The sequence below is a fragment of the Lissotriton helveticus genome, chromosome 3_1 (assembly GCF_964261635.1).
Source record: "Lissotriton helveticus chromosome 3_1, aLisHel1.1, whole genome shotgun sequence".
NCBI classification, from domain to species: domain Eukaryota; kingdom Metazoa; phylum Chordata; class Amphibia; order Caudata; family Salamandridae; genus Lissotriton; species Lissotriton helveticus.
In genome coordinates this window covers 600,306,389-600,331,419 of record NC_136061.1, presented here as the reverse complement: position 1 = coordinate 600,331,419, position 25,031 = coordinate 600,306,389, and the positions used below count along the sequence as shown (strand labels likewise).

General features: G+C 43.7%; 1 protein-coding gene across 1 annotated transcript in view; it reads left to right on the top strand.

The window, feature by feature from the left end:
• ERBB4 (erb-b2 receptor tyrosine kinase 4) overlaps positions 1-25,031 on the top strand; it is a 1,576,940-nt gene that overhangs the window by 1,065,968 nt on the left and 485,941 nt on the right. Inside the window, exons 16-18 of the mRNA XM_078682001.1 lie at positions 1,188-1,320; positions 6,448-6,570; positions 20,098-20,196. Of these exons, the coding sequence (XP_078538127.1) occupies positions 1,188-1,320; positions 6,448-6,570; positions 20,098-20,196 (355 nt within the window). The remainder of the gene's footprint in view (positions 1-1,187; positions 1,321-6,447; positions 6,571-20,097; positions 20,197-25,031) is intronic.

Here is a 25,031-nt window from a genome sequence, read left to right as displayed (position 1 = left end):
ATAAAAAAGGAGCTCAAAAGCATTTTTTATAATGCGGTTGGGACGAAGCAAATTGGAGGACGTGGGTTGGGGGAAGCAACATGGAGGGTGTGGGTTGGGAGAAGCAACACGGGGTGCACTGGTGGGGGAAACAACACAGAGGGCGTGGGTGGAGGAACCAAAAAACACGGTGGGCTCAGAGGCAACACATAGGGTCGGAGAGACATACACAACATGGTCGAGAGAGAGCAACATAGAGCGTGGTCGTAATGGAAGCACACAAGCAAGGCAGAGGAGCGTGGGAGGAGAAGGGCAAAAAAGCAACACACGTTTGCAGAAGCACATGAGAGCAAGTGCAACTTGGAGGGAAGCCAGGGAGCTGGCATCGGTGAGTGCAGATTTAATTTGTCATTCATTTATTTTTGTTGTACCTGACCAATGCAGTTGCTGCTTGAAGTAAAGATCTGCACATACAAAAAAGGAAAGTAGCGTATGATGTTATAATGTATAACCAACTGCAAAAAAATGTATCTGAAATTTGTCGATTGATACATTGCGGTACCAGTATCTCTGGATGAAACCCAGGCCGAAAAAAGAACGAAAGCTGCAAAAATAAATGTATGATTGCCTCTCGTCTACACACTGACATGTGATGCCTCCTAGTCAGAGTTGGTTCTCAGCAGCTCATGAATAATCTCTTCTGAAAGAGCCTATAGAGGGCTTGGGCGGTTTGGGTGTGATATCTGGATATGGGTAGTCAAGCAGCACAGGAAGAAAAACAGGGTTGAAGGAGAAGGGGCAGGAATAAAATCAGCCTTACAGGACTTTGTGAAAAGATGCTCGGAATACATTTGTCTAAAGGCTTTATGCATGATGGTAATGCACGCACCTTAGCATAACTGACCCGTGGTCACTATATGGGGCCTTTATTTCCTTCATCTACTGCTTTACTACTATATATCTTTAATAATGCTGGAATCACAAATCTCCATCTAAAAATACTTGCAATGCCAGCCTCTTTGTGTTTCTCCTCACTTCCCCACGTTTGGCATGGCTATGTTCATAGTACTTCAGTTCTTGAGTTGTCTGCATCCTTTCACTCTTTCATATGGTGCTCCCCCGATGATTACAGTGCTTTGTTATTCCCTGGGGTTTTGGGGTGGTGTCCTTTCCTGCCTTCATTGTGGATCCTTTGCTTTTGCCCATAGAACTCTACTTATCGCCGCTGGGGTGGTTGGAGGACTCTTCATCGTGGTTATCATCTGCCTGACATTTGCTATCTACATCCGACGCAAGAGCATCAGGAAGAAGAGGGCGCTCCGGAGGTTCCTTGAGACGGAGGTGAGCTGGCTGAATTAAAGAGTTAGTGGTAATCACGCAACCTTATACAAGGTTATGAGTTCCAGGGTCTAAGGTGAAAAGTTGGGCCTCCAAAGCTCTGTTCGCTCTACTGGGTGGCATGGTGGAGCAGTCAAGGCCTAGCTCTTGCATGGTTGTGTGACTGTTTAGCTGGATACTGATGGACAATAGAAATTTGAATGTAAAATTCAGGTTACTACTTTTATTTATTTTTATTTATTTAAACTTATAAAGCGCACAGCTACCCGCAGTGGGTTTCCCGGCGCTAAGGGACAGACTAAAGAAGAATTTGTATGCTAAGTGTGCTAAACGGAAACTCCAATTTACTGTTGAAAGAGCCAAGTTTTAAGTCCTTTGCGAAAACGAAAAACTTAACACGAAATTAGTTTTTATTGTGCTTTTGTAAATTTGCACTACAACAGAAATACAGAATAATGGTGCCAAACTCTGACTCTTGAAGAAATATCTCAAAATATGTAACTATATGGAATATAGGCACTGGTCCATGTAGCGGTTTTGGTTGCTACTCTATTGTGCGGTCCAGTGATCCTCCTCTCATAGGAATTCATTGTATAATATGTGTATAGATGTGTGCGTCTAAGGTCTTTGCAATTTACTTTTTCCACGGGAGTGTACTTTTTCCAAGCCCTGTCTGAAAAGAGCTACTCTAGACACGCATTGCTAGCCAATTATATAGTTTCGGTGCAATGATGAACACGTGACGGCTAACTTGTTCTGAGTGGTTCTAAAGTGCATGATTGTGTGGTGCGCAGCATGTGCTGTTAACCTTGTTCAGGCCTTGCAAACTCTCTGACATTGGTGCAGTGTTATATACATGCAGGTGTTAAGATGTCTGACTGATGTGTCTGTTAGGGATGAGTTAATTAAAAGTATATCTAGGCACAAATGAATTATCGATGTATCAGGTGTTCAATGCTGTTTGATCTATGTGGTATTTCTGAACTGTTTTGGGTATGTGCGGTAATGGATGCCTAGGGGGGCTGTTTGTGTAGTATATCCTATTATGGCACAATGTAGGTACTTTCATCAAAAGCTAAACACAAGGCTCATCTGTGATGTGTCGTATACATGTCAGGTGTCCTGTCTAACATGTTCTGTTGAATTTTGAACCCAAGGACCGACATATCTAAATCCTGCTACAATGCAACCTTTATAATCTTAGATAAACGTGACATCATGTATTTAAAACTTTGAATATGTAAGATGTACATCAACATCCCCTACACGTGCGGGGTTCATACAAGGATGTTCTATATGGCTGTTGATGTTTTCGATAGTCAAAGCTGAACAAGACCTGGTGTCATGAGGGGATTAGTATGCCTTACCCACATTTTGTGGCATGACCTCACCCCACCCTCTGGGGAACTTATCCAACCACCAACATAGAATGTGTGCCTTTCCTTGGCCCTACCTGCATCACCATCACATACTGTGTGTCTGTGGTCTAACGACGGCCCATGTGTCACTCGTGTAAGGATGTGTCACCATTGTGCTCCCTTTGTGCGAGCATTCATCTGCACTGCCGATTGTGCAATAACATTTGTATGCTTTGCAGCCCATTGTAAACAGAATGTATGCACTGCACGAGGGCTTCTGCACAAAAAAATAAGTAGTTCCCTTTTACCCGGATAGAAGTAATATTCCTCTTTGTGCAGAATGCTGGGTATTGGAATGCTTGACGAGAGGCACCCAGCATATTAGGAAGTCAGACAACAGGGTCTTTTTGCATCTCACTGTTCAGCGGACAGCAGGGCTGGAAAGGGAAGTTGGAGGATGTTGGGGCACAGTGGAGGAAGGTGGGTGCACCCCACCCTTAGCACAGAGACATAGCTACCACAGGCCCCAGGGTGTGCCCTGGCTTCTCCTCCTCAGACAATGGGAGAAGCAAACCTCCCATAATAGCATGCTTTGCCTCCCCTTTTTGGGCCTGCCTGTATATTTAGTGGGAAATTACAAATTAATCCAGTGCCACTGGCAGTTTAACGGCAATCCTCACGGGAGAAGCGGTTCATCACATAACTGAACTGCACGTGTGATGTAGCGCAGCACAGACCTGATGCTCCGTTTATTCATCCCTGGCCTTGTGTGGTGAAAGACAAGCATCGATATAGCTGTTGTAGTAGTAACTTACTTGCTGTGAGTGTCATCATTACAATAGCTGAGCAGAAAATGAGTGTTAAATTGTTCAACCCTAATAAGAAAGGTAGAGAAAGGAAGGCGTGCTGCGGAAGTTGAGCTATTTGGGTCCGTGAATAGTCACAGAGTCCTGGAGAGGATAAATCCCGATCAGGAAACAAAAGAGCATTTTGCGAAACAAAAGAACTTGAGTTATCTGCGTGATGGCCCCTTTCTGGAAATGGATCTGGTGGCAGATTGCTCCTAATGAAATAGTTTCCGGGTCGCGCTATCTTCACCTGTGCGGAACGACCTGCGTACCTAATTAAGCAGGCCGCGCGCGAGCCAGGGCGGCCTCCCAACCCTCGCGCGGAGCAGCACAATGGCGTGTCCTTGTGAGCCGACACTTTGAAATACTGGGGCGGTTGCAATCCAATCTGGGCTGAAGTGGCCCTTAATTATTTCCCCATCCTGCGAGGAGGCCAGGCTATTTGTCAGCATTTAAAGAATAGCGGTTCCATTCCTTCTTCATTTATTTTTAAAGAAACGTTGTTTTTCACTCTGATAAAGGCGGGCTGCATGTTGAGGCTGGCTGGCCCCTGATGGTATGTCGGTGCCACTCCTGATTCATACATATGTACCTCTGATTACTATCTGCCATCGGGGCAGGCCGTGGCGCCTGATGGGTTCGCTTTGGGGCAGCCAGTCAGGTGTGACATTGCCTGAGCGAGCCCGCCTGACTTTTGAACCAAAGGCCTTCCTTCAGAGAGTCTACCAAAACATGAAAAGTGCCTGCCTGGTCGCAAATCTTTCGTTTCGTTTACTCAGAGGTTGAGGTGCATAAATAAATAACAATGGGAACTATGAGTGCATTTTGGGGGCAGGTGGGGTAAGCAAATTTGGGGGCAAATCAACAAGAAGCATGGGACTGTTAGTATAACATTAAAAAAGGATTGTGAACGTCGTTCCCGATAGATTGCACCCACTTCAAGCACTTTGTTTCCTTCCCGATTCATAATGTGCATTTGTAAAGTGCGCGCACGCCGGTGAGTAGCTATGAAGCAAAAGTTTGTAGTTACCTCTCTCAAGCATGCCCATTTTATTGGCCTAGGGAAGAAGAAAAATTGGATGGACCTGCCAGGCTTCAGACCTATGACCATGGCATTAAACATAAACCTATACAGTGGATTTAATAGTCCTATGAGCAATCAAACCTTACATAAAAGCCAATCATGGCGCCCCATGTTATACCTACAAATACCAGCTACTAACGCAGTGTTTTTGAGACAAAAGGATCTATTGTCTTAAATTGGTGAAACTGCTTTGTAGCAATACATCAGGATATAAATACTACAAGGACTGATGTAGGAAGTGTCCGTTAAAAACGACAGAACTCACTGGTCCGGTATTTCCACTTCCGGTAGGCATTTGGGCAATAGCTTAAAAATCTTTGACGGTTTTGAGACGTAGCAAGTAGAAACATCTGTTTTTATTTTAATACCACAATGTTCTCCGCATTCAAAAGGCTCTCAGAGAAACGCGTCTGATAATTATGTACACCTATATTTAATTGAAGATATATCATTTATTTCCCAATGTGGCGATATTGAGAGATATCCTGGCTAGTTCTGTACGCCGTGATGTGAGGGATATACTTTTAGTCATACACACTCCATGTCTCATTAATTAATGCTAAACCTGTGTGTGATCAGTGGACTTGTGCCATTGGACATGTTCATCAGTCCGTTGATCATTCCAAAAGAAGTGCTCCAAGTGAGGAAGGATTTTTTGATCTTCCCCCTAGCCCAGGCTTGTGTGTGATAGCGAGTATGGGAATTCACTTGATTGTTCAGTCGGTGAGTGGTGGTCAGTCCCAAAGAACATTTGCCCAAATGGCAGATAGATCCTGCAACCTTCCGCTGAATCTGTGTTCTTGATAATCAATCCCATGGGTTATGGGTGGCAGGTAAGACATACTATAACGCATAACCTTTGCGAGAGGTATCAGAAAGCGATGTGTTACAAAGGGTGTGTGCTTCATATTGTTGCCTTGTCCATGGCTCTATGGTCCTCTCCTTGTTTGTGTCATGTGTTTTTTTCTGGCCTTAGGTTCATGTTTTACATTCATCCTTTGTCTTTGCCCTGTATTATGTTGCTTCATGCCCTGATCTCACAAACTCCATATATTCTGGAGGGGGCTACCAGCCAAAAGAAGCAAAGGTTCAGCCCATCACCATTACTACTTCCCCAAAGAAGCTGCCTGGGCCTGCATCTGGAATTTCATCTCCAAGGGGGAACCAGAGGCAAAGAAAGAAAAGAACAAGCTGTATCCAAGAGCACGGGTTTTATGTTTTCATATTGCATAGTATCGCAAGGCTTGGAAATAGTTTTTCAAACAAGAGGATGAAGACTTGAGATGCTTTGTTGGAATGGTACAACCTGTATGGATTTCTGCACTCTTGTTACTACTCACTAAGATCCTTTGGAACATAGTGTTTACTTACAGGTCTCCGAATGTTCTGAGCCTGAGAATTCCATTAGAGCTATGATTGCAACAGTGGGGCAGAGGGTTACAATGGCCTCAACATCATCAAACGTTGCTGCAGACAGCGCACAACCAACTTTATTACATTTAGAAAGGGCAAGATCAGTTTGAAAAAAGTACGTGGTTCGCAAGAACAGAAGAGTTCCTTTGCAACAGGATGCAATTCAAGCAGCCTATGCTAACCTATTTTCATAACTGGACCTGACAAGGCAAGATTGTAGAATTTCATGTGACAGTGGCCTTGGGTCATTTTGTTATGAACACTTATGAAATCAAGCCACTGCTCCAAAATTCCAGACACAGCATGGCCCCCTCATGATGACATGGTCTTTTACCCGGTACATGCCCACATGCTTACATTAAATCTTATGTTGGTGATGTTGTATCTGATTGCTCAACATGTAATACAATGTAAATGTCATTTACAGCTTGTGGAACCCCTGACGCCAAGTGGTACAGCCCCAAACCAGGCACAGCTACGTATATTGAAAGAAACTGAGCTGAAACGAGTCAAGATCCTTGGCTCAGGTGCCTTTGGGACAGTCTACAAGGTAAGTTGGCGAACAAGTGTACCATGTCAACCTACTATTCATTCTTTTCTACGCAGAAAGAGCTCTTAGTCTAATGGTGTCAGGATTTGGTACATAGTGATCTTGCATTCAATTGCTTATTTAACTGAAATAGTTTCTGGGTCAGACTCCAGCAAGTGTTGTTTATAATTTTCAAAACTATAACCTGTTTAGAGTAGCAGTTTGTACAACAGAGAAAGAGGGAACCTTTACGGGGCCTCAAAACAATTTGTGTATGTTGAAAATAGATTAGTTTTCTTCCCTGTGCCTTGCCTCTTCCTGTTTTGTTATACTGACCATTCTTCTGAGAGCCATTAGGTGTGAAGTTCCCCGTATTAGTTGACTTAAATTCAACAGAGCTAGGAAAATAGTATTCTTTCAGCCAGTCATGTCCCTTTAGAAGAGAAGAGTGAAACGGTGAGGGCTCAAGTGACTGGAGTTATCTAGAGTTTGACAGAGCATGACATCCACCAAAAGGTGGTGGTTGCTCTTTCCACTATAGTGAGAGCCCCATTGATTTCAATGTGATTATAATACAGTGGACAGGAATTTCACCACTTTGGGAGGCTCTCCTGCATCCACCGCACTCTAAATAATCCTGATAGGTTTTAGATGCTGATGTGGTTTCGCTGTAACTATGTTCACTGCCATTCATCACATGAATCTCTCAGACTCCCAGGGAATATAGTCTACACTCCTAGGGTACCACAGATTTGGTCCCCATGGCTTAATCATTAGCTCCTGTAACATTGTGCTATCTCACATGGAAGCTTCCCATCTTTTTATCCTTATATCCTTATCCACTGTCTTCAAAGCCTTCATGTATGAAGTCCCCTCAGACATTACTGCTGTATTTTACAAATTCTTTCTTCTTCCTCCATGTCCCAAATATGGGCCTATTTTGGTCATACTCTTCGTCCTATGGTGTTAAAAGGACTCTCACCGACTGAGATTCCAAGTGGCATGATGCATCATAAGGTCCCCGTCCAGATGCTAAGTGTATTTGTACTGTCTCAACCTTGATGGCCAAGGGAGCTCTTTGGTTATTGGGTGGGATCCTAGATTTAAAATAGTCTAGGGTGTCCTGAGGTTCAATTTTATTTTCAAAGGGCACACTGATGGAGCTAAAAACAGGTGGAAATGCACTAAGGAAATTAGTATCCTCTGTATCCCGGGGTCAACATGTTTCGGTCATGACACCAATGGCTCAACTGGCTAGTTGGTTTTTGTCAGGACCTCACAAAGATCCCATTAGTATTCTATTTCTGTGGATTCAGTTGTGAAACTTCCATTCACCGTACTCATAAATGCCATACATACTGACTCATTTGATCTTTAAGTTCACATTTCTCTGTTGGATGGTATACAATATGCAAATAGTATCCTTGAGATTACTAAGAAATTCAATGTGCTGCACCCATCATGCAAATAAAGTGTGATTTTTGCTCATTCCCCTTACTTAGTAGCATCCTATTGAGAGCTTCATGGGGGTAAGCAGGCTGGTGGACTTTGTAGTCAGACCCTGTTAACATGTAGGTAAAAGAACATCCAGAAGAGTATCAAGGTCTAGCTTCTCCTAGTCAAAGGACCCATCATAGCCTAAAGTGTGAAACATGGTGATCCAGGGACATAGAGGATACAGAGTTCCTTAGTGTACCCCCCACCTGTTTTTAACTCAGTCAGGGTGCCCTTTGGAAAATAAAATTAACCCTCCGAACATCCTAGACTATTTTTAATCTAGGATCCCACCCAATCACCAAAGAGCTCTCTTGGCCCTCAAGGTTGAGGCAGTCCAAATACACGAAGCATCAGGACGAGGACTCTAATATGAATCATGCCACTTGGAATTCCAGTGGGTGAGAGTCCTTTCAACATCATAAGGTGATCCCTTGGGCGGGTACAGAGAAGTAGGCTAGGCACAGTAGGGGTTCCCTCCTGTTGTTTTGGAATAGTTTGATGTATGGGAAGGAAAGCGAACCCTGTATCACTACTCACTCCCTCCTCCTTGGAATATATCATACTCTTAAACTACCTTACACCATGCTAAGTGCAAATGCTTTATTTTACTTGTATAGTAATTCCTGACTTAATATAATTTTATAACGATGCTAGGGAAAAATATAACTATTTCCCTAAGAGATACAATTATTATGCGCCACCGGACTGCAGATGGTAGACTAATAGATGTGCCCTGAGAAGTTGCAAGTTACAGGATTTAGACACAGACACTTAGTCTGATTTACAGAGGCATTTTTAAGTATGTGAAGTCCTCCTGCAGTGAGTTCAAGTTTATTTATTATTGCTGGGTTAATTAAAACCATTGCAGTAGTTTAAAACATTTGACGAAAAGACCAAAAATACAGTATATTAACACCATACCATAATTTGCAATGTCAGCTTTAACAGAAACAAACCAGTGGCTCAAATGTTTAAGCAAAATACAAGAGACACACAACAAATATAGATTCTGACATAGCTAATTAACTGCGGTTTATTATTCTGGCTCCTACCAGGAAGCATTATATATATCAGATAATTAATGTAACCCCTGCCCCTTGCACTAGATGAAAATATTTTGGGCAAGATGTAGGAGTTTGTAAAAACCCATTAGGTAGGGGTCGGGTAAAGTCAAAGAGTGGAAACAACTACAGAGGTATACAAGTAAAGTGCATACTAAAGCATATCTTCTGGGTTACCCGACGCCCTCGCACATTAGCCAATGGTCCAGGGTGTACAGAGACCCGAGAGTAATGAGGAGAAAGGGTCTCAGAATAACATGTAGCTGTTTAATCAAGCTGATGAAAGGCTTCTAAAAAGTAAAATGTGTACAAAGACAGAGCCTCTGAGCTTCCCTGCCCCCTACTCTGATAGATTCCTGCAGCAAGGTGTACAGAAACGCAAAGGTGCGCCAAGAAATGGGGTATGCAAAGTCTCAGAATAGAATGTAATTGCCAAACGAGCACGTACAGTGCTTTAAAAAAAAGTGCATGCTAAGGCAGGACTTCTGTGGGTAACCCACCTCTACAAATGCCGATTCGTTTAGCCAAAATGTCCAAATTCGCAAGGGTAATCAGGAAAGGGGATGTGCAAGATCTCAATATATTTAAAAAAAATCCTAAGTGAGCCAATAAGGTGCCTGTAGAAAACAAGCCCTCAGTCCTTGCAAGCTGTGTCAGTTAATCTGGTACCTCCCTCACTTTTTATTCCTTATTGGCTTGTACAGAGCCACAAGGAAAGTGAATATTAAATGCTCAAGCCGGAAGGAGCACAAAGTAATCTATATTCGAGTACCCAGGAAGATGGGCATATCATAAAGAAGGATAAAAAGTAGCTGGAAGCATAAACAGGTCTACCTCCACTTATCAATCCACAGTTCTTACTGTTCTAATAAATAATTAAAATTACCTAATTAAAAGTACCCCCTTATCCATCCTTTAGGAACTTTTTTGCCTTGTTTGAGATTGATCCGTCGGAGTGCACAGGGCTAGCAGGTCGGGAGGTGGGCAATGTGGGGCAGCCCAATAGGTGGGAAATCCATAAGACAATCGGGAAACCCTGATGGGCCCGGGCGATCTGTCCACTTTCCCATCCACCTTTTTAAGAAACTTCAATAAAAGGCAGTTCATCTGCGGGCCTGCCGGAGCAAAGCTAGCCAACACAGCCTGCCTCCGGGTGCGCATTCCTCTTTGGTCGAAGGCCGCTTTGAATAACAGGCTGCGTTCATCTGCTAGCTCTTTACAGGAGCATATTAGGTCTCGCCAGTCCCCTGTGCCTTCGTTGCATAAAGGGCAACTGCTGAAGCCTGGGTTTTGCTGCCATGGATTTAGAAAAAGGTAGACCTAGCCAATATATCAATAACTCCTCTATAATGTTGTTACTATACCCAATATGAAAAGCTTGGTTGAGGAGCAGCTACTCGGTAATTGTTTAATCCCAACATCCATGAGTCTTCTAACTATGGCAGTCTTATCCTCAAGCACAGAGAGTGATTTGATGGTTTTGTTAACCAATTTTGTAAAGCATAGATGACTGGTGGAGTTTTCCCAAAGGTAAGTTAATCCAGTTGCAATTAATGATTCACTGAGGTATGCTCCGGCAGCCGAGGTGTCCTTATGTTGTAGCTCCTTCCAGAAATGGTAATTGAAGGTGTGGGGAGCAGCCTTCCTGATTTTATTCCAAAAATGTATGTAGGCCTTTAGTAGTTGGAATTCATCTGGAGCAATGTGATCCTGTTACCAGCTTGATCCACACCCACGTGTCCATATGCAAGAGTATGAGTAAGCTCAGTAGGGCTGGTGAGATGTTCCAGTTTGCTAACTTACACCATAGTTTACCCCGGTCAACGTGATTGAAAGTTGACTTATAGTCAATGAAGCACATATGCAATGGTAGTCTTGTTCCTTTTGCTTCATAAGTGATAAGGCCGTTATATTAGTTGTAGGTCCAGTTGATTTGGAAAAGCCTGTCTGATTAAACAGAATGATGGCATTGTCTGAGGCCCATATCTTTAGCTCCTCGAAAAGTATACCTGCAAAATATTTGGCCTTGTTATCAGGGAGTGCTAGAAAATGGTAATTTCAACAGAGGATGTGTCCCTGCTCTTAAAGATTGGGTAAATTAGGGACCCTCTCTGTGAAGCCGGAATTATTCCCATGAGGATTTGTTTGAAGGCAGGTATAAGGATACCTGCCAATATGCTGCATCAAACTTAAGAAGAGCTGGTAGAATACCCTTTGGCTCGGTGCCCCCTCACGTATACCCCTTGCTATTTGCTATCTGATTATCCCGGTGCTTATTGGAAGTGTTTTATTAAACAGCCCTTTTATTGGATGAGGTGGTGCAAATAGTTGGTGGGCTCCCTTTGGTGCGTGGCAGATACGGCCTATTTTCTGTGTTTCGTCGTGGACCAAGCTGGTGACTCTGCCAGCTGGCTGCTGATTAAAGTAGTCAAACAGAAATGTTGCCCAAACTTCCTCTGGCAGAGCCGCCTGCAGTGCTATTTCACATGCACAAAAATGCCTCTGTGGATTGATTCCAAATATATGAAATAAGAATATTCAGGGAATATCCATGAGCACTTAGTAAAAATAGAAAAGACTCTACTATATTTTACATTTCCTTATTTGACCGTTGGACATTTTAGGCCAATTTACTCCTGTGGTAGTATTTCACGTAATCATAAATGCCTTTGTGAATTGTGCCTACTGGGTTTAAGCCTTCATGTGAGAAAGTGGCTTCCTCGTTGTTCCTCAGTGAACATCAATTAGTACTAGCCAAATGCTGTACTCAGGGGCATGACAAAGGCCCCCACAGGCCCCACAGTGCTGGGGGGTTAGGGAGGCGATCTCCAGGGGCCCCCCTCAGCAAAGTATGTACTTTGCGGGGCGCCCCCCTCGAGTTTCGTTACGCCACTGGCTGTCTTTAGCTATCCCTTTCTGCCCCAGGCCTTATAGTCAAAAGGACATCAGAAGGATAAAACCATAAGCCAAGCAGATACAGATGTTTCCACCATTGTTACCTGTAAGGTGCGTGCTCCCGCACACTCAACCTATTTTGCGCGCATTCTCAATTGTGAAGCTCGCAGGCATCCTAATCACACAAGATACCATTTTTGCACCTCTGCTTTAAAAATGCAAGCCGTGCAGGAACACACTCACGTTCTTGTTTGCAGCGAACAGGGGGCAGTGGCGGAGATTTCGGTTGAAGAAGACCACCGTGTAAGATGAGAGTATGAGCAGCAGATCAATATCCCTGTTCCATGGGTCTGTTAAATGTGCAGAGGGTCACAAGTTGCGTTGCAATTGGCTTCTTCAAATGCTACTTGGTGCGTTCGTTTTAGGAGTTGGGGTGTCCGCTTCGGGGCTTAACAGGCAGCAGCGACGTCTCACGGCATGATTGCTTTACTGATAAATATATTTTTCAGTGCTGTGCAGTAATCGTGCAAAAGCTCGTTCTGTCATTCTCCACCTCCCACCCACCCCATCCCATTGACGGGCCTGTGGTGGTGCTAGTCATGAAGTGTGCCAGTGACACCAGTGTGCTCGAAGGAGCAGATCATGGGTGTATTCCTGTGCAGAGTGTGTTTCTGGGGTCATGTGCCATGCAGAACGATGTCTCTCGACCTCTGTGTGCCTCATTGAGTCTCGTTGACCTCACGTTTATTTTGCGGTCTCACCAGCTGCCTCGTTGCTTCAAAGTTTCGTACCAGGGTGTGTGCTCCCGTGCAGGGCGGCCTTCCCTGTGTTTGTTCATTAACCCCAGATGCATCAACAACCCATTTTGCGATTCCTTAATAGCGCAAAATACCGATTCGCTATTAAGGAATAGCAAAATGGAATGCATCAAGAAATCACTAAAAAAATAGCGATTTCTTAGAATTCCTTAATTGCGACTCGCAAATTGCGAGTCGCAATTAAAGAATACCTCCCCATTCATTCCTATGGGCCTAGAGGCCCATAGGAATGAATGGGAAGACAATCTCAATTTGCGAATTGCAATTAGCGAATCGCAAATTGAGATTGCGATTTTAAGGGTGCAGGGGTGTCAAAAGGACACCCTGTTGCACCCCTGCAATTGATCTGTGCACATATGTTGCGCACACACATGCCCTTAGGGCATGTGTGTGCGCAACATGAAACTTTGAAAAATGCACTTTAGTGCATTTTTCAAAGTGTTTGCAAATTACCATGTAGTTGTACTTCATGGAAATTTGCGTGCCCTATTAGCGAACTCGCTATTTTTAAAACTTTCATGCATTGCATTTAATGAATCTCAATTTGAGATTCCTTAAATGCAAATAATTGCAATTTAGCGAATTCTCAATTTGCGATTTTTGCATTTGGGATGATGCATCCCAAATGCAAAAATACCGGTCGCAAAGGGGCAGATTCTGAGAATCTGCCCCTTTGCGAGCGGAGTTTTGTTTGATGCATCTGGGCCTAAGTGCCTGTAAGCTGCATGTCCCACGTTTTCGTATTAGTTGCCCCGAAAATGTCCTTGTTTTTCTGTATTTTGGAATCCAAGGCATGCATCTACGGAAGCCTGGCCGAGGCTAGTGATGGATTGTGCGTGCTGTGCAACCTTTTTATGGTGGTGGATGCGGCCTGAGTTCAGCACTGAAGCTGCGTCAAAGATTTGGCTGGGGAGTGTGAAGGCGGGCTCAGGAAGAGGGAATGAGGGGAGAGCTTTGTAATTAGACAAGCTTCCCAAAAACGCTCACTAGAACAAAATCGTGTCAAAGTGCCTTTGCCGGAGAAGAGCAGTTGTACAGGAAACATGGGAATATATATCTCTTGAAATCTGCATTGCTCGGCGTTCAAGGGCACGACCCAAGACTTGCAGATAACATGTATTTTAACCCCTCCCCTGCTGGTGACGGAACCACTCCGTCATCAGACATGGCCGCGCTGTGCTGATTACGGAGCGGTTCCGTCACGGCCCGCTCGGAGCGGCTGCGCGGCAGCGATTCCGTGCCTGCGCTAAACGTTCTTAAGAGCGGGCGGGCCGTGGCGGAACTGCTCCGTCATAAGCACAGCGCAACCGCGTCTCGTGTCGGAGCGGTTCCGTCACGAGTACGCGAGCGCCGTGCGGCCGCCCAACCCCCTTAGCGCTGCGGCGGGATTGCTGCCGCAGCGAAGGGGTTAATCTCAGTACTCTGGGCATTTCTTGTGATTTACGAGAGGACAGCAGATGCGAGGGCTTCTGTTGTTCATCATCCTTGTGATGTTCGGAGATGAAAATCCGCCTCCTCACCCATTGTGCTTCAGTGCACAGGCCCTACCTGATGTGGTTGTTTCAACGTTTTCTGTGAACATTACTGTTGTCACCTTTGTCAACAAATTGCTGGATACTTATTCAGGTTTAAGATCCATCAAAGATCCAGTCAATAACACAACTAATGAAGTAATTTGTGTTCATTTGTAAAATGACCTTTTTAGTTTTGTTTACTTGTCAGTCAGGGATCATTAAGAAGATCACACGCCCTTTTTCGGTCTCGGCCTGCGTAGGCTGCGCTTGTGCAGTCTCGCTGGGCGACAAATTATGTCTTAGAGTAGGGAGGTAAACGAGCCAGCTCTTCTCCATTGGCTGGCTTCCTAAACAGCGGCCAGCCATTGGAGAAGAGCTCTGCCTGTCACTCGAATCCCTATCCGTTTCGGATTGAGGGTTGTGTTTTTTGCTGTCCTTTCTATCCGTGATGTCATCCGTCACTCAACAAAAAACACGCCCCCCCCAATCCAAAACAGACGGGGATTAGAGACAAAAGGCTGTCTCTTTTAGCCATACTTGTTTTACATGTTAAGGTAGCATCGCGGCCATTTTTCAATATACATTTTGTATTTTAATGCACTTGTACCTGAACGCGAGACGGAAGGAAAACTTATATTTCCGTGATTACATTTATGATTCTAATGAATTATAAGAAGCGTTAGTTTCCTCAAAATCAGCGCTCACAGTTAAATTAAAAAATGCAGTTGTAGTTATTAACTTATTGCTCACATGCAAATGTGGTAAATTTTCTTTTAGGACTTGACAGGTTATCAGAAGCATTCGCAGTCTAAAAACTTACAGTGCACGCAGACAGACGCGCATTCACTGAATTGAGACCACCCACTATTTCACTTCACATAAAAACATAACCGTCTGAAGCATTTCCTCCAGACATTGCGAATCGTGATCACCGCAATCCAAATAACAAAAGAGGAATATGACTGTGCGCTTTTCCTTCTCATTAATCTCTGCAAGTCAACGAAAAAGTTCGTCTGGCTTCAAAATCTATTTTTTATAAATGTATTTTGTATAGCAAGAGGATTGTTCTCTCGCATGATATTTAAAAAATAAATTATGACAGACGAATAACTCCTACTCTTTGCCGTAATGTTTGCTACCTATCATCAGCCTAACTTTCTTTTGTATCTGGAATCTCCGTTCCGTTCTACTGAAGACGAAGGGGCAGATTTACAATTACTGGCGCATCCCTGCATATCGGCAAGGATGCGCCAGTAATTGTGCGCTGCAGCTCCGCCACCCATGATGCGCCGCATTTACAATGCGGCGCACCATGGGGCAAAAACGGCACAGATGCGTCACGCATCTGTGCCGTAAAAGCGGCGCATTGCTGGAGTTGCGTGGCAAGCGCGTCGCAGCTCCATTAATGATGTGGGGGGCCCTATGTGTACAATGCTTCGTCAATTCTTACGCCTGCTTCAAGCAGGCGCAGGGTTTTGACGCAGCATGGGTCCAAAAGTGACTGAGTGAAATCTTGTAGATTTCACTCAGCCACTTTTGGGAGGCGTTCCTGTGCAGGAACGCCTCCCCCTGCGACGGTACGCCTCTTCTGGCGCAGGGCTTTACAACGTGACGCATCTGGGAGATGCGTCACGTTGTAAATACCCCGCACCATGGTGCATCTTTTGCGCCGCCGCTGCGTCACAAAAGTGACGCAACGGCGGCATAAAAGCGGCGCAAGGGGTTTGTAAATCTGCTGCGAAATATTTCCTTTCCAACATGTCGACAACGTTCGGGAGCGTGGTCTGTGTCCTGCGATGACGCACTCTCTCAGGGCGGGGCGTAGAGACAGCTGTGCTGGAAGTCCTGCCGGGGGTCCACACTGATTGGCTGCCACCTGTAATACTTCTAAAAATAAACCTTTTGCATGCACCATTGAAGGGAATGTGAGTGGCGTAGCTGCAGAAAGTTAATCAAGCAACCGCTGCAAGTGTTTGAGGTGGTACTATGGTGGAGATTAACTGGAAGGTAAGAAAGAGCCCACAAGTGAGGCTTGTGGAGCGTCCTAAATCTAGAAATGCTGTCTCTGGAACATTTCCGAAGAGAAACGTTTTGCTGCGAATGTGGCTTCCCCACAGCTTGTTTTGGTTTAATTGTAAAGCACGGTTATCGCACTACAACTATCTTGTAGAGCCAGGGCTCGTTATATTTGAAGCTCCTTTCTTCAGCAAAAGGTTTGTATGTAGAGAACGTTCTCATGTTGGCCGAAATATTTTTCAAATATAGATTTGGAAATGCAGCAGCATGGAAATTCCCTTACATAATATTGTGTGCTAATAAATGTGTGATTTGAAACGTCATGCAGGCATTGCTGTAAGAATACATTGTTGTATTTTTTTTTATACTCCTGATTTTATATAAACATCTCAAAATGGAATTATGCTGGTGATGTGGGGTACAGGGAAAACCCCCACCCCACGCCCTGTTGTAGCGGAAAGGGGCTAAATTCAAGGCTGGATCTGTAAAGGCATCAAGTCCCCTGAAAGCAAGCGCAATGAACTGGCACACGATTTTCTAAAGGCACGTTTGCGTTTAAAATATGCGGCTGCGGAGAAATAATGGTACTAGTAGCTAAGCTGCTAGACGTCGCGGTGTTTCTCTCCAAAATAGCCCGTCAAACCGATTTGTTTGTTTTAAGTCAATATAGTTTTTAAATGCACTGTAAAATGTATCTTTTAATCTAAATGCAGAATTGTGCAGTTGATTGATATACCAGCTGTGAGCTTTGTGACATGACTTCTTGCACTCAATCTTAAACGAGAAGTGCTGAGCAGTTGACTCTTAACATTCTTCTCCACTATTATATTTTATTTGATTTTTGTTAACGCATTTGTCATCGATTTGCTGCATCACTGCTTGTAGCACGTGTTGACTTACACAAGCAGGATGCTCTTTGTACATGTTAGAATGACTGCAACCGTTTGCAAAGGGAACTAGGCAAGCTTACATTTGGAGAAACACTAATAAGTTAAGGGGGGGTGTCACATTACAAACTTGCATTTCTTAAAATGGAAATGCAACAGGTGTCGGGCCACAAACAAACCACTGTTCTCAGCAGTGGCGGACCAGGCACATATATACCGCTCTCCTCCCCAGTCATTATTAGGTCCTGTTATGTAATGAGGGCTACATTTCGCCAGATAGGTTAATAAGCAGCCCTTGATCATTCTGATCTAATACACATTCACTTCTAAGCTCTTTAACTCCTGTTTGTTCAGCGTGTCATTGCTCTAAATATGTGAGCAAACATGCAGATTTACTCAGCGGCTTAAAGTACTGCCTGTGGTAATTATTATTCAGTAACCATTAAGTCCTTATGTTTCCATGACCGCCTCGCAGTACTTGCCTGTTTATCTATATCATGTTAATTTATTTACTGAAGAAATAGGTTTAACCCCTTGCGTGCGTCGGATGGCCACCGACGTCACGGTGGGCGTGTGCGGAGGATGGCCGGGGGCCGTCCGAACCACGCCCACGCCATAAATCACCCGCACCGCTGCAAAATGTTCGCCGCGGTCAAGGGGTAAACAAGCAAAAATTTAGATGGGTAAATACATGGGAACTTAATGGGAGACTGAAGGATGTTACAGAAGCATCACTAGTACCATTGTTTAAGCTCTTGCTAGAACATGTATGGTGGCAGAAGGAGGGATATTACATGATTTAATCTTTTCATTAAGTAGGTTACCTTTACTTTTAAGTGTGCAATTGATTTCTTATTTAATATGAGGTTTATGGATGTTGCAGTTGCCTTGAACTGTTTTAATGTCTGTCTGTCTGTATGTGTGTGTGTGTGTGTGTGTGTGTGTGTGTGTGTGTTGCTCTGTCTGGGTGTGGGTGTGTGTGTGTGGCTCTTTCTGAGTGTGTGTGTGTGTGTGTGCCTCTGTCTCTGTGTGTGTGGCTCTGTCTGTGTGTCTGGCTCTGTCTGTGTGTGTGGCTATGTGTGTGCGTGTGTGTGTGTGTGTGTGTGGCTCTGTGTGTGTGGCTCTGTCTGTGTGTGTGTGGGGGGGCTCTGTCTGTGTGTGTGTGTGGCTCAGTCTGTGTGTGTGGCTCTGTGTGTGTGTGGCTCTGTCTGTGTGTGTGTGTGTGTGTGGCTCTGTGTGTGTGTGTGGCTCTGTGTGTGTGTGGCTCTGTGTGTGTGTGTCTCTGTGTGTGTGGCTCTGTGTTTGTAGGTGGGTACGTGTGGCTCTGTGTGTGTGTGGCTCTGTGTGTGGGGGGCTCTGTGTGTGGGGGGCTCTGTGTGTGTGTATGGGTGCAAATGCAATAGGTCTTGCATTTACGAGAGATTACGCTATTGGCATTGTAAATGACAATGCCATTTATTTATATGTTTTAAAAACAAAAATAATGTCATGAGCAATGCCAATAGCTCTAACTTTAACAAAGAGGAGACCATTGCATTGTAAATGCTTGTTAAAGTGTTGTCTGCTTATATTCCCCGTTGAAGTGTTCAGCAAGTGGTATTTGCAGACTGTTGGTAGAAATAAAGAGACGGTAAAAAGAAATCATATGTGTACATAAAAAGCCCGGAGTGCCTCTGGTTGTCCTTATCAGTCCCAAGCAGTCGGCTGTCACAAAGGCCTAGTTTTAATCAATTTCACTCCAGTAATTCATGGCGTCACAGCTCTTTAGGAATGGGTGTTCCCTTCTTCATAGCGTCAGGTGATATATTTCTGCTAACACAGCTGTTCATCAACATTCTAGCTAGAGGTAGGGGAGCCACTGAAAGTTCAAGTCTGTAGTCTGGCTCAGCTCAAGGTCCTGTTAGAAACTTCTAGTCCATAAATAGGCGAGCTGTAATGTAACTTATGCAAGCCCCCTGCCCTCTTCCTAGGATGTGGCTTTACGGCCAGAGCTGCTGACTTTGGAACTTGGAGACCAGGTACAGGTCTCGGAATCAACTCAACAGCCTGTTAGCGTGGGCAAATCAGGTAAAATCCCTGTTTCTTTAAAAAATGAATGTGACCTTGTGTAATGTAACTGTGGTGCTCACATACAACCTGCATTACCTTCAGGTCAAATGTGCGCTATAGAAAAACTATAGAAAAACACACAAAGATATAAAAACCAAGCGTCAACATAAGTAAAGACAAATATATATACCCATTTACTGGCCGATATGTACAAAGTGAAACCAGAAAACCCAGGTATATCACGGCATTCTCAATTGAATTATGTGATCTTAGACAAATATTTTATTTTACCAAAACTCCTCCTTTTTCCTTCATTATCGAGTAATAAACCAGTTTCAAGTAGGTGAGTTCAAAATACCAGTTGTACAAAAACCTATTGTCTTTGATTTAAAAAACATTAATGTTGCTCTATAATAATCTGAGCCATGTGCAGGGCTTACATGACAACTGTTGTGAGTGCATTGCTCTAATTTGACCTATTAATGACAGCCTCTCTCAAGATACTATTAGATTGCGCTGTATGTGTGGAAATATACCTTTTTTCACTTTTTTTGTAAACAAGTATGGAGTGGTATTTACCACTGATATTTGTAGCTACACTTGCATGCATGGTCGAATTATTGGTGCACATAGCCTTGGCTGTAGTGCACAGAGACCCTACACTGCTGCACACAGAGAAAATAAATTAGAGGGAACATTGGGCACCACTGCAAAATCTGTAGGAGTAATATATTAAAAATATCTGCTGCAATATGCATTTTAGTCAATTCACAACCTTGGTGTCACATGTTCACCTCCTCCTTTGTTTCAGGGTATCTGGGTCCCCGAGGGAGAGACTGTGAAAATTCCTGTCGCTGTTAAGATTCTTAATGAAACCACTGGTCCAAAAGCCAACGCAGAGTTTATGGATGTAAGTCAAATTTCATTCACTTTTCTGTTTTTTTGTGCCACTGTGTTGCGAAGGTTCAGTTTTTACAGTTGATATGAGGTAGGTTTTTGCCAAGTCCAACAAGTTCAGGAAGAATTTACTCTTTGAGATGTGAGATGCTTAGGAAGTATGTCTAAGTAATATTTGTATAACATGTGAATGCCTGGTTGTTATGGTTTTCTGAGCTCCATCAAAGATACCATAATTTGTGAAAGCTATAGATTTACGAAATGGGCATATAATTAAAATTACAGTACGAGGTTTTTATCATTTTACATTAGAAGTGCTAGGGCTTTGGCAGCAATCGCTAACAGATCATGAACAAAAGAGGCACTTCTCTCACACTGCACATCATCTAGCAAAGAGTTTATGTATAGAAAAGTATGGGTAAGCATGCACCACAGAAGAACCCCATGGCCGGCCTGGGAGAAACTGGACAAACTCACTTTGCATTGAGCCACATAGTAGAAGTGATAAACTGCAAAAGATGACATCATCTTCAAGCCTAAGTGCTCCGTTAACAAAGCAGGTATGGTGTTTTTGGGCAATAAGAATTATTTCTGCTTTTCTGTGGTGAAATGGATAGCGATTAAGCCAGTGGTGCTGGCACAGATGGGGGTGCGAGCAGGGTGGAGGGTGAGGAGAGGGAGTAAAGAAAAAAAAAACATACTTCCTTGCTGCGTCTTGCTGTGTCTCTCCCAGCACAGGAACAGCGCACCCAGGAAGCACCCAGGCTCCCCAAAGTTAATCACAATGTTGCAATGTAGCATTGTGATTGGTCTGAGCGCTGTGGTTCGGCGCTCAGGCAGGGGCTGGGAGTCTGGGCATGTACTCCATCCAGGCTGTAATACAAGACGGCAACATTCATGCGAACTTGCAGAGTGCCCACTACTCCTTCCCATGCTCTGAGAGTTATTATCCGAGTTATTATCATTTTATGTTTCCTTTATTCACACTGCTGAAAAGCAGTGGGGTGACGCACCTCCGCCTTAGTGGAGAGGCCGCCCTGGATTGGAGTGAAGAATTCTGAGGCACACTGGCGAAAGTCTTGATGGGTCTAGTTCAAGGAGTGCAATGACGAGGCACTCTTGTCTCTGTTAAAGATTATGAAGAGGATAGGCTGCAACATTCTGAAAATACATTAGGTATGGAAGTAAATAAAATGACAGTCCTAAATACTGTACGTACTGTATTCAAACCTACATAGAACGAAGGCAATGACTATCACAATTCTCTGACGGAGCGGTAAAGAGTGAGTGTCAGTAAATGGGAAGAGATGGTTTTACACCAGTTGGAACTTGAGGACTCCAAGGTAGAAGTCGGTAAAATGATTTCAATATATTCTACTGAAGATACTAGCTTAGGGCAGGAGCTTAGAACATTTCTCTGGAAATGTAGGATTCAGTTTTTAAATGCTAAGCCGCCTAAAAGTATCTTATGTCATGAATAGATTAAATTGTAGATGATTGACACAATTTCATGGACAGATGTTCTGCATGCATTTGCTAAAATTATCCGTTACTGTTTCTGTGGAAAAATAATAAACTGCACACCAGCTGTGTAGTTATAGCAAAGGACACGGCGATGCAACCTCACGGATGGAGCCACTTTATTTCAGAGTCTTGATGACAGCCCTGATCCCCACGGTAAACTGGAAGGACAATTTAAAATGCAAAAAGGAAGGTAAAGACTAAAATGATCCCAAGAACACTTGCAAACGCAATAGATCATTCTATATTCAAACTAAATAAATCCCTAATTGGGTCATGTATTGGGTAAGGGCAGAGTGATCCAATGTTTCAAATGTAGGGGTTATGCTAGTTGGTCTTTGAGACTTTCTAAAGCTTGACCATCTTGATGGGATGACAGAGATTTTTAAAAATCTATACATTTTGATGGGCAAAAATTCAAACAAAGCTTTTTTGCAGTGTAAATCTTCTGTAAAACAAATTGTTGTGATGACAAAATCTTGCAGAAACGTGTCTCTGCCACATTTTGTCCTCACTTTTCTTATGTAACGTTTTGTAATTATGGCTAACTGAATGATCTTTTCTAAAATTGCCTGTCAAATTACAATTTTGAACAACACAATCAAAGGTCATTGCGTGGTTTAGAAGGTCTAAGATGCCTTGGACATCTCAGCATGTGAATAATTTAGATTGTGCCTTGGGCTGGCCTGTACCATGATTGCACCCCGTCCAGTAAGTGTTGAGTTTGGGTGAAATGTTCAAATGGTAGAAAAGTGACGAATGGAGCGCTTGACATGTTGCTAGTGCTGAGAGGAGTTCTTCAGCAGAAGCACCATTAAACTGACTGTCGCCAGAACTGGCCTTCAGCTAAGAAATGTATTCGCAATATGCAGAAGCGCCTCTACAGCCGGAATAAAGGTGGCTAACGTTTTAGACGTAACTGTGACATCAGCACGTTTACTAATTTTGAAGTGCCTTTCCAGCTGGAGAAGGTGGAAACAAGTGTAAGCTGGGTGGCTGAATACGAGGCCTCTCAAAAAAAATGTTCAGTGTTGTGTTATGGCAGATTGTAACGAGCTGAGGAGCAAATACTTGGGAGCACAGTGAAATAACATGAAAAATGGCGTCAAATTTAGATTTGTGGTTCTGTCCCAGAAAATGTCTATAGAGAAACCACCTTTTAAATTTAAATATCCCTCTCAAGTGGTGGCCTGCTTAACCACAAAGCAAAAGACATAAATATATCTGTTTGGCAGTACTGCACTTCCGTGCTGTGACCGGGAGTATTGGTGGTGATGTCATCCCGTACATTCCAGAGAAAACACCATTCATACTGGTCATTGGCAAATCTACCACTACCTATCTACCGCTCTTTCATTCTTTGACCTTTAATTTGCCATTGGCAACACCTCACTGGATCACTCATTGCTTACTCTTCACATTACATCGCTCCATAATTTTGCCTTTTGCTACATAAGACACTTTGTGATCACACCTTACGTTCCCTTCCTCTGCACCAGCGTAGAGCGAACTCCAGACTCATACAATATATTTTCTATGATACTGGCACTCTTTTCATCTGTGCCATGTGAGCCTCATTAGGAAGTCCTTGAACCTCGCCCGGAAACATTTCCTACTCAGAATTATTGAGAGGTGTGGCACCGATAACCCTTGCGGGCTGAAGGTATTGGGTTTTATGAGTGGGACCCTAAGGATCCTCTTAGAAATGAGCACTCACCTGGGGAATTTGTAATTCTGAACCAGTTCCTTGGTCACTCCTTGTTTCTCCATGGTATTTCACCTGGAGATGTAGACTGTTTCAGCAGCCGACATGTTTGAGTGGTGTGCACTGGAACTGCAGTCTTCCAGGAGACTCCCATAATTCCTATCACCAATCTAGAGGTCTAAGCTGGCGGGATCTGTGGGACACAACGTGCCCATACTTTTTAAAATGTAACTAAAACCGTTGCCCTAATTTTTGTTAAAAGACAACTTTCCTCGGTGGTTAATTCCAGAAGTTGAGAAGCTTCAGCTGAAGTGGAAGGGGAGGAGTCTCCTGTGCCATGAAGCCAAGGGGGGGATAGAAGTCAAGAAGAAACCAGGCTTTTCGCCAAGGTGCCTGAAACCTGAAAGATATCTAAATGTGTGCGATTAGTTAATCTGCATATGTAGACGCTGCTTGAAAACCAGTATTGTCTTTAATTGATGGAGTCATTTGAAGCTTTGGGATTACAAATATCTATTCTTTTTGAGAGGCATTGCAATGGTGTTACTAGCTGAGCTGCCAAGTGAGTGTTTTGCATAGGCAATGTTTGCACTAGGTACAGTCTGCATATTACTAAAATGTGTATTTTGGAAAATAATCTTAAACCTAAAGCTAATTGCACATTTTGTGGCAGCCTATTTTATGCTGTGTGATCTAAGTTTGAAATAATGCCATACGCATTGACCGTGCTTTCTGTCATAGACTGGGACATCGAAGCACTAAAAATACACAAGTCACTATTCCCCACTGCATCAACCAGAATTCAATTCAGTGTTTCTCTGGTTCCACACACAGACATCTGGATCTGTGGCTGCATTAATAAATAGAGTTTTCAGAGCATAAAACAGTGCATTTCACACTGATTAGTTTAACATGATTTTATTTTTTATTTTGGTGTGCTCTATTTTAAAGCCAGTTACCTGAAGGAAAAAGAAACAAAATAGTTACAGGATATTTATTTTTTTAGCTGATCATTTGACCCACCCCTTCCTTCACTGATCCTGTCCCTATTCCACTCAGGATCACAGTTCCCATACTTTTTTCATGCACTTCCACTACACCAGAATTAAGAAGTCACGTGTGCTTTCCCGGTCACTCTTCTAACAGAGAAAATGGCGTTTGTCCATTTCCATGTTTTGTTGCCTGAAGCAGTGGCAGGCAGCATGGCTCGTGGGTGGCGGGGCGGGCACAGGTGGGGTTGCGCAGCTTGGAAGGGTTGTGCATGGTGCGAATATAAATGCATATTAAAAAGAAATGTACCTTGCCGCCGGGTCCCGCCACTCTGCTCCTGCCCTCCTCGTGGAACTCGAATAACAGGAAGCAGGCCCCGCTGACCAATCACAACGATGCAATGCAGCTTTGTGATTGGTAAGCACCCAGGCTCCCATGACCAATTACAATGCTGCAGTGCAGCGTTGTGATTGGTCTGGGTGTCCTGGTTGGATGCTCAACCAGGGAATGGGGGCCTGGACATGTTCTCCACGCAGGCTGTAATGCAGCTTACATGGAGAACAGGGAAACTGTGCATTACTTTTTTGGGTGGCCTGAGAGGGCCGACCAAACAGTCATTGTGCACTTAGGAG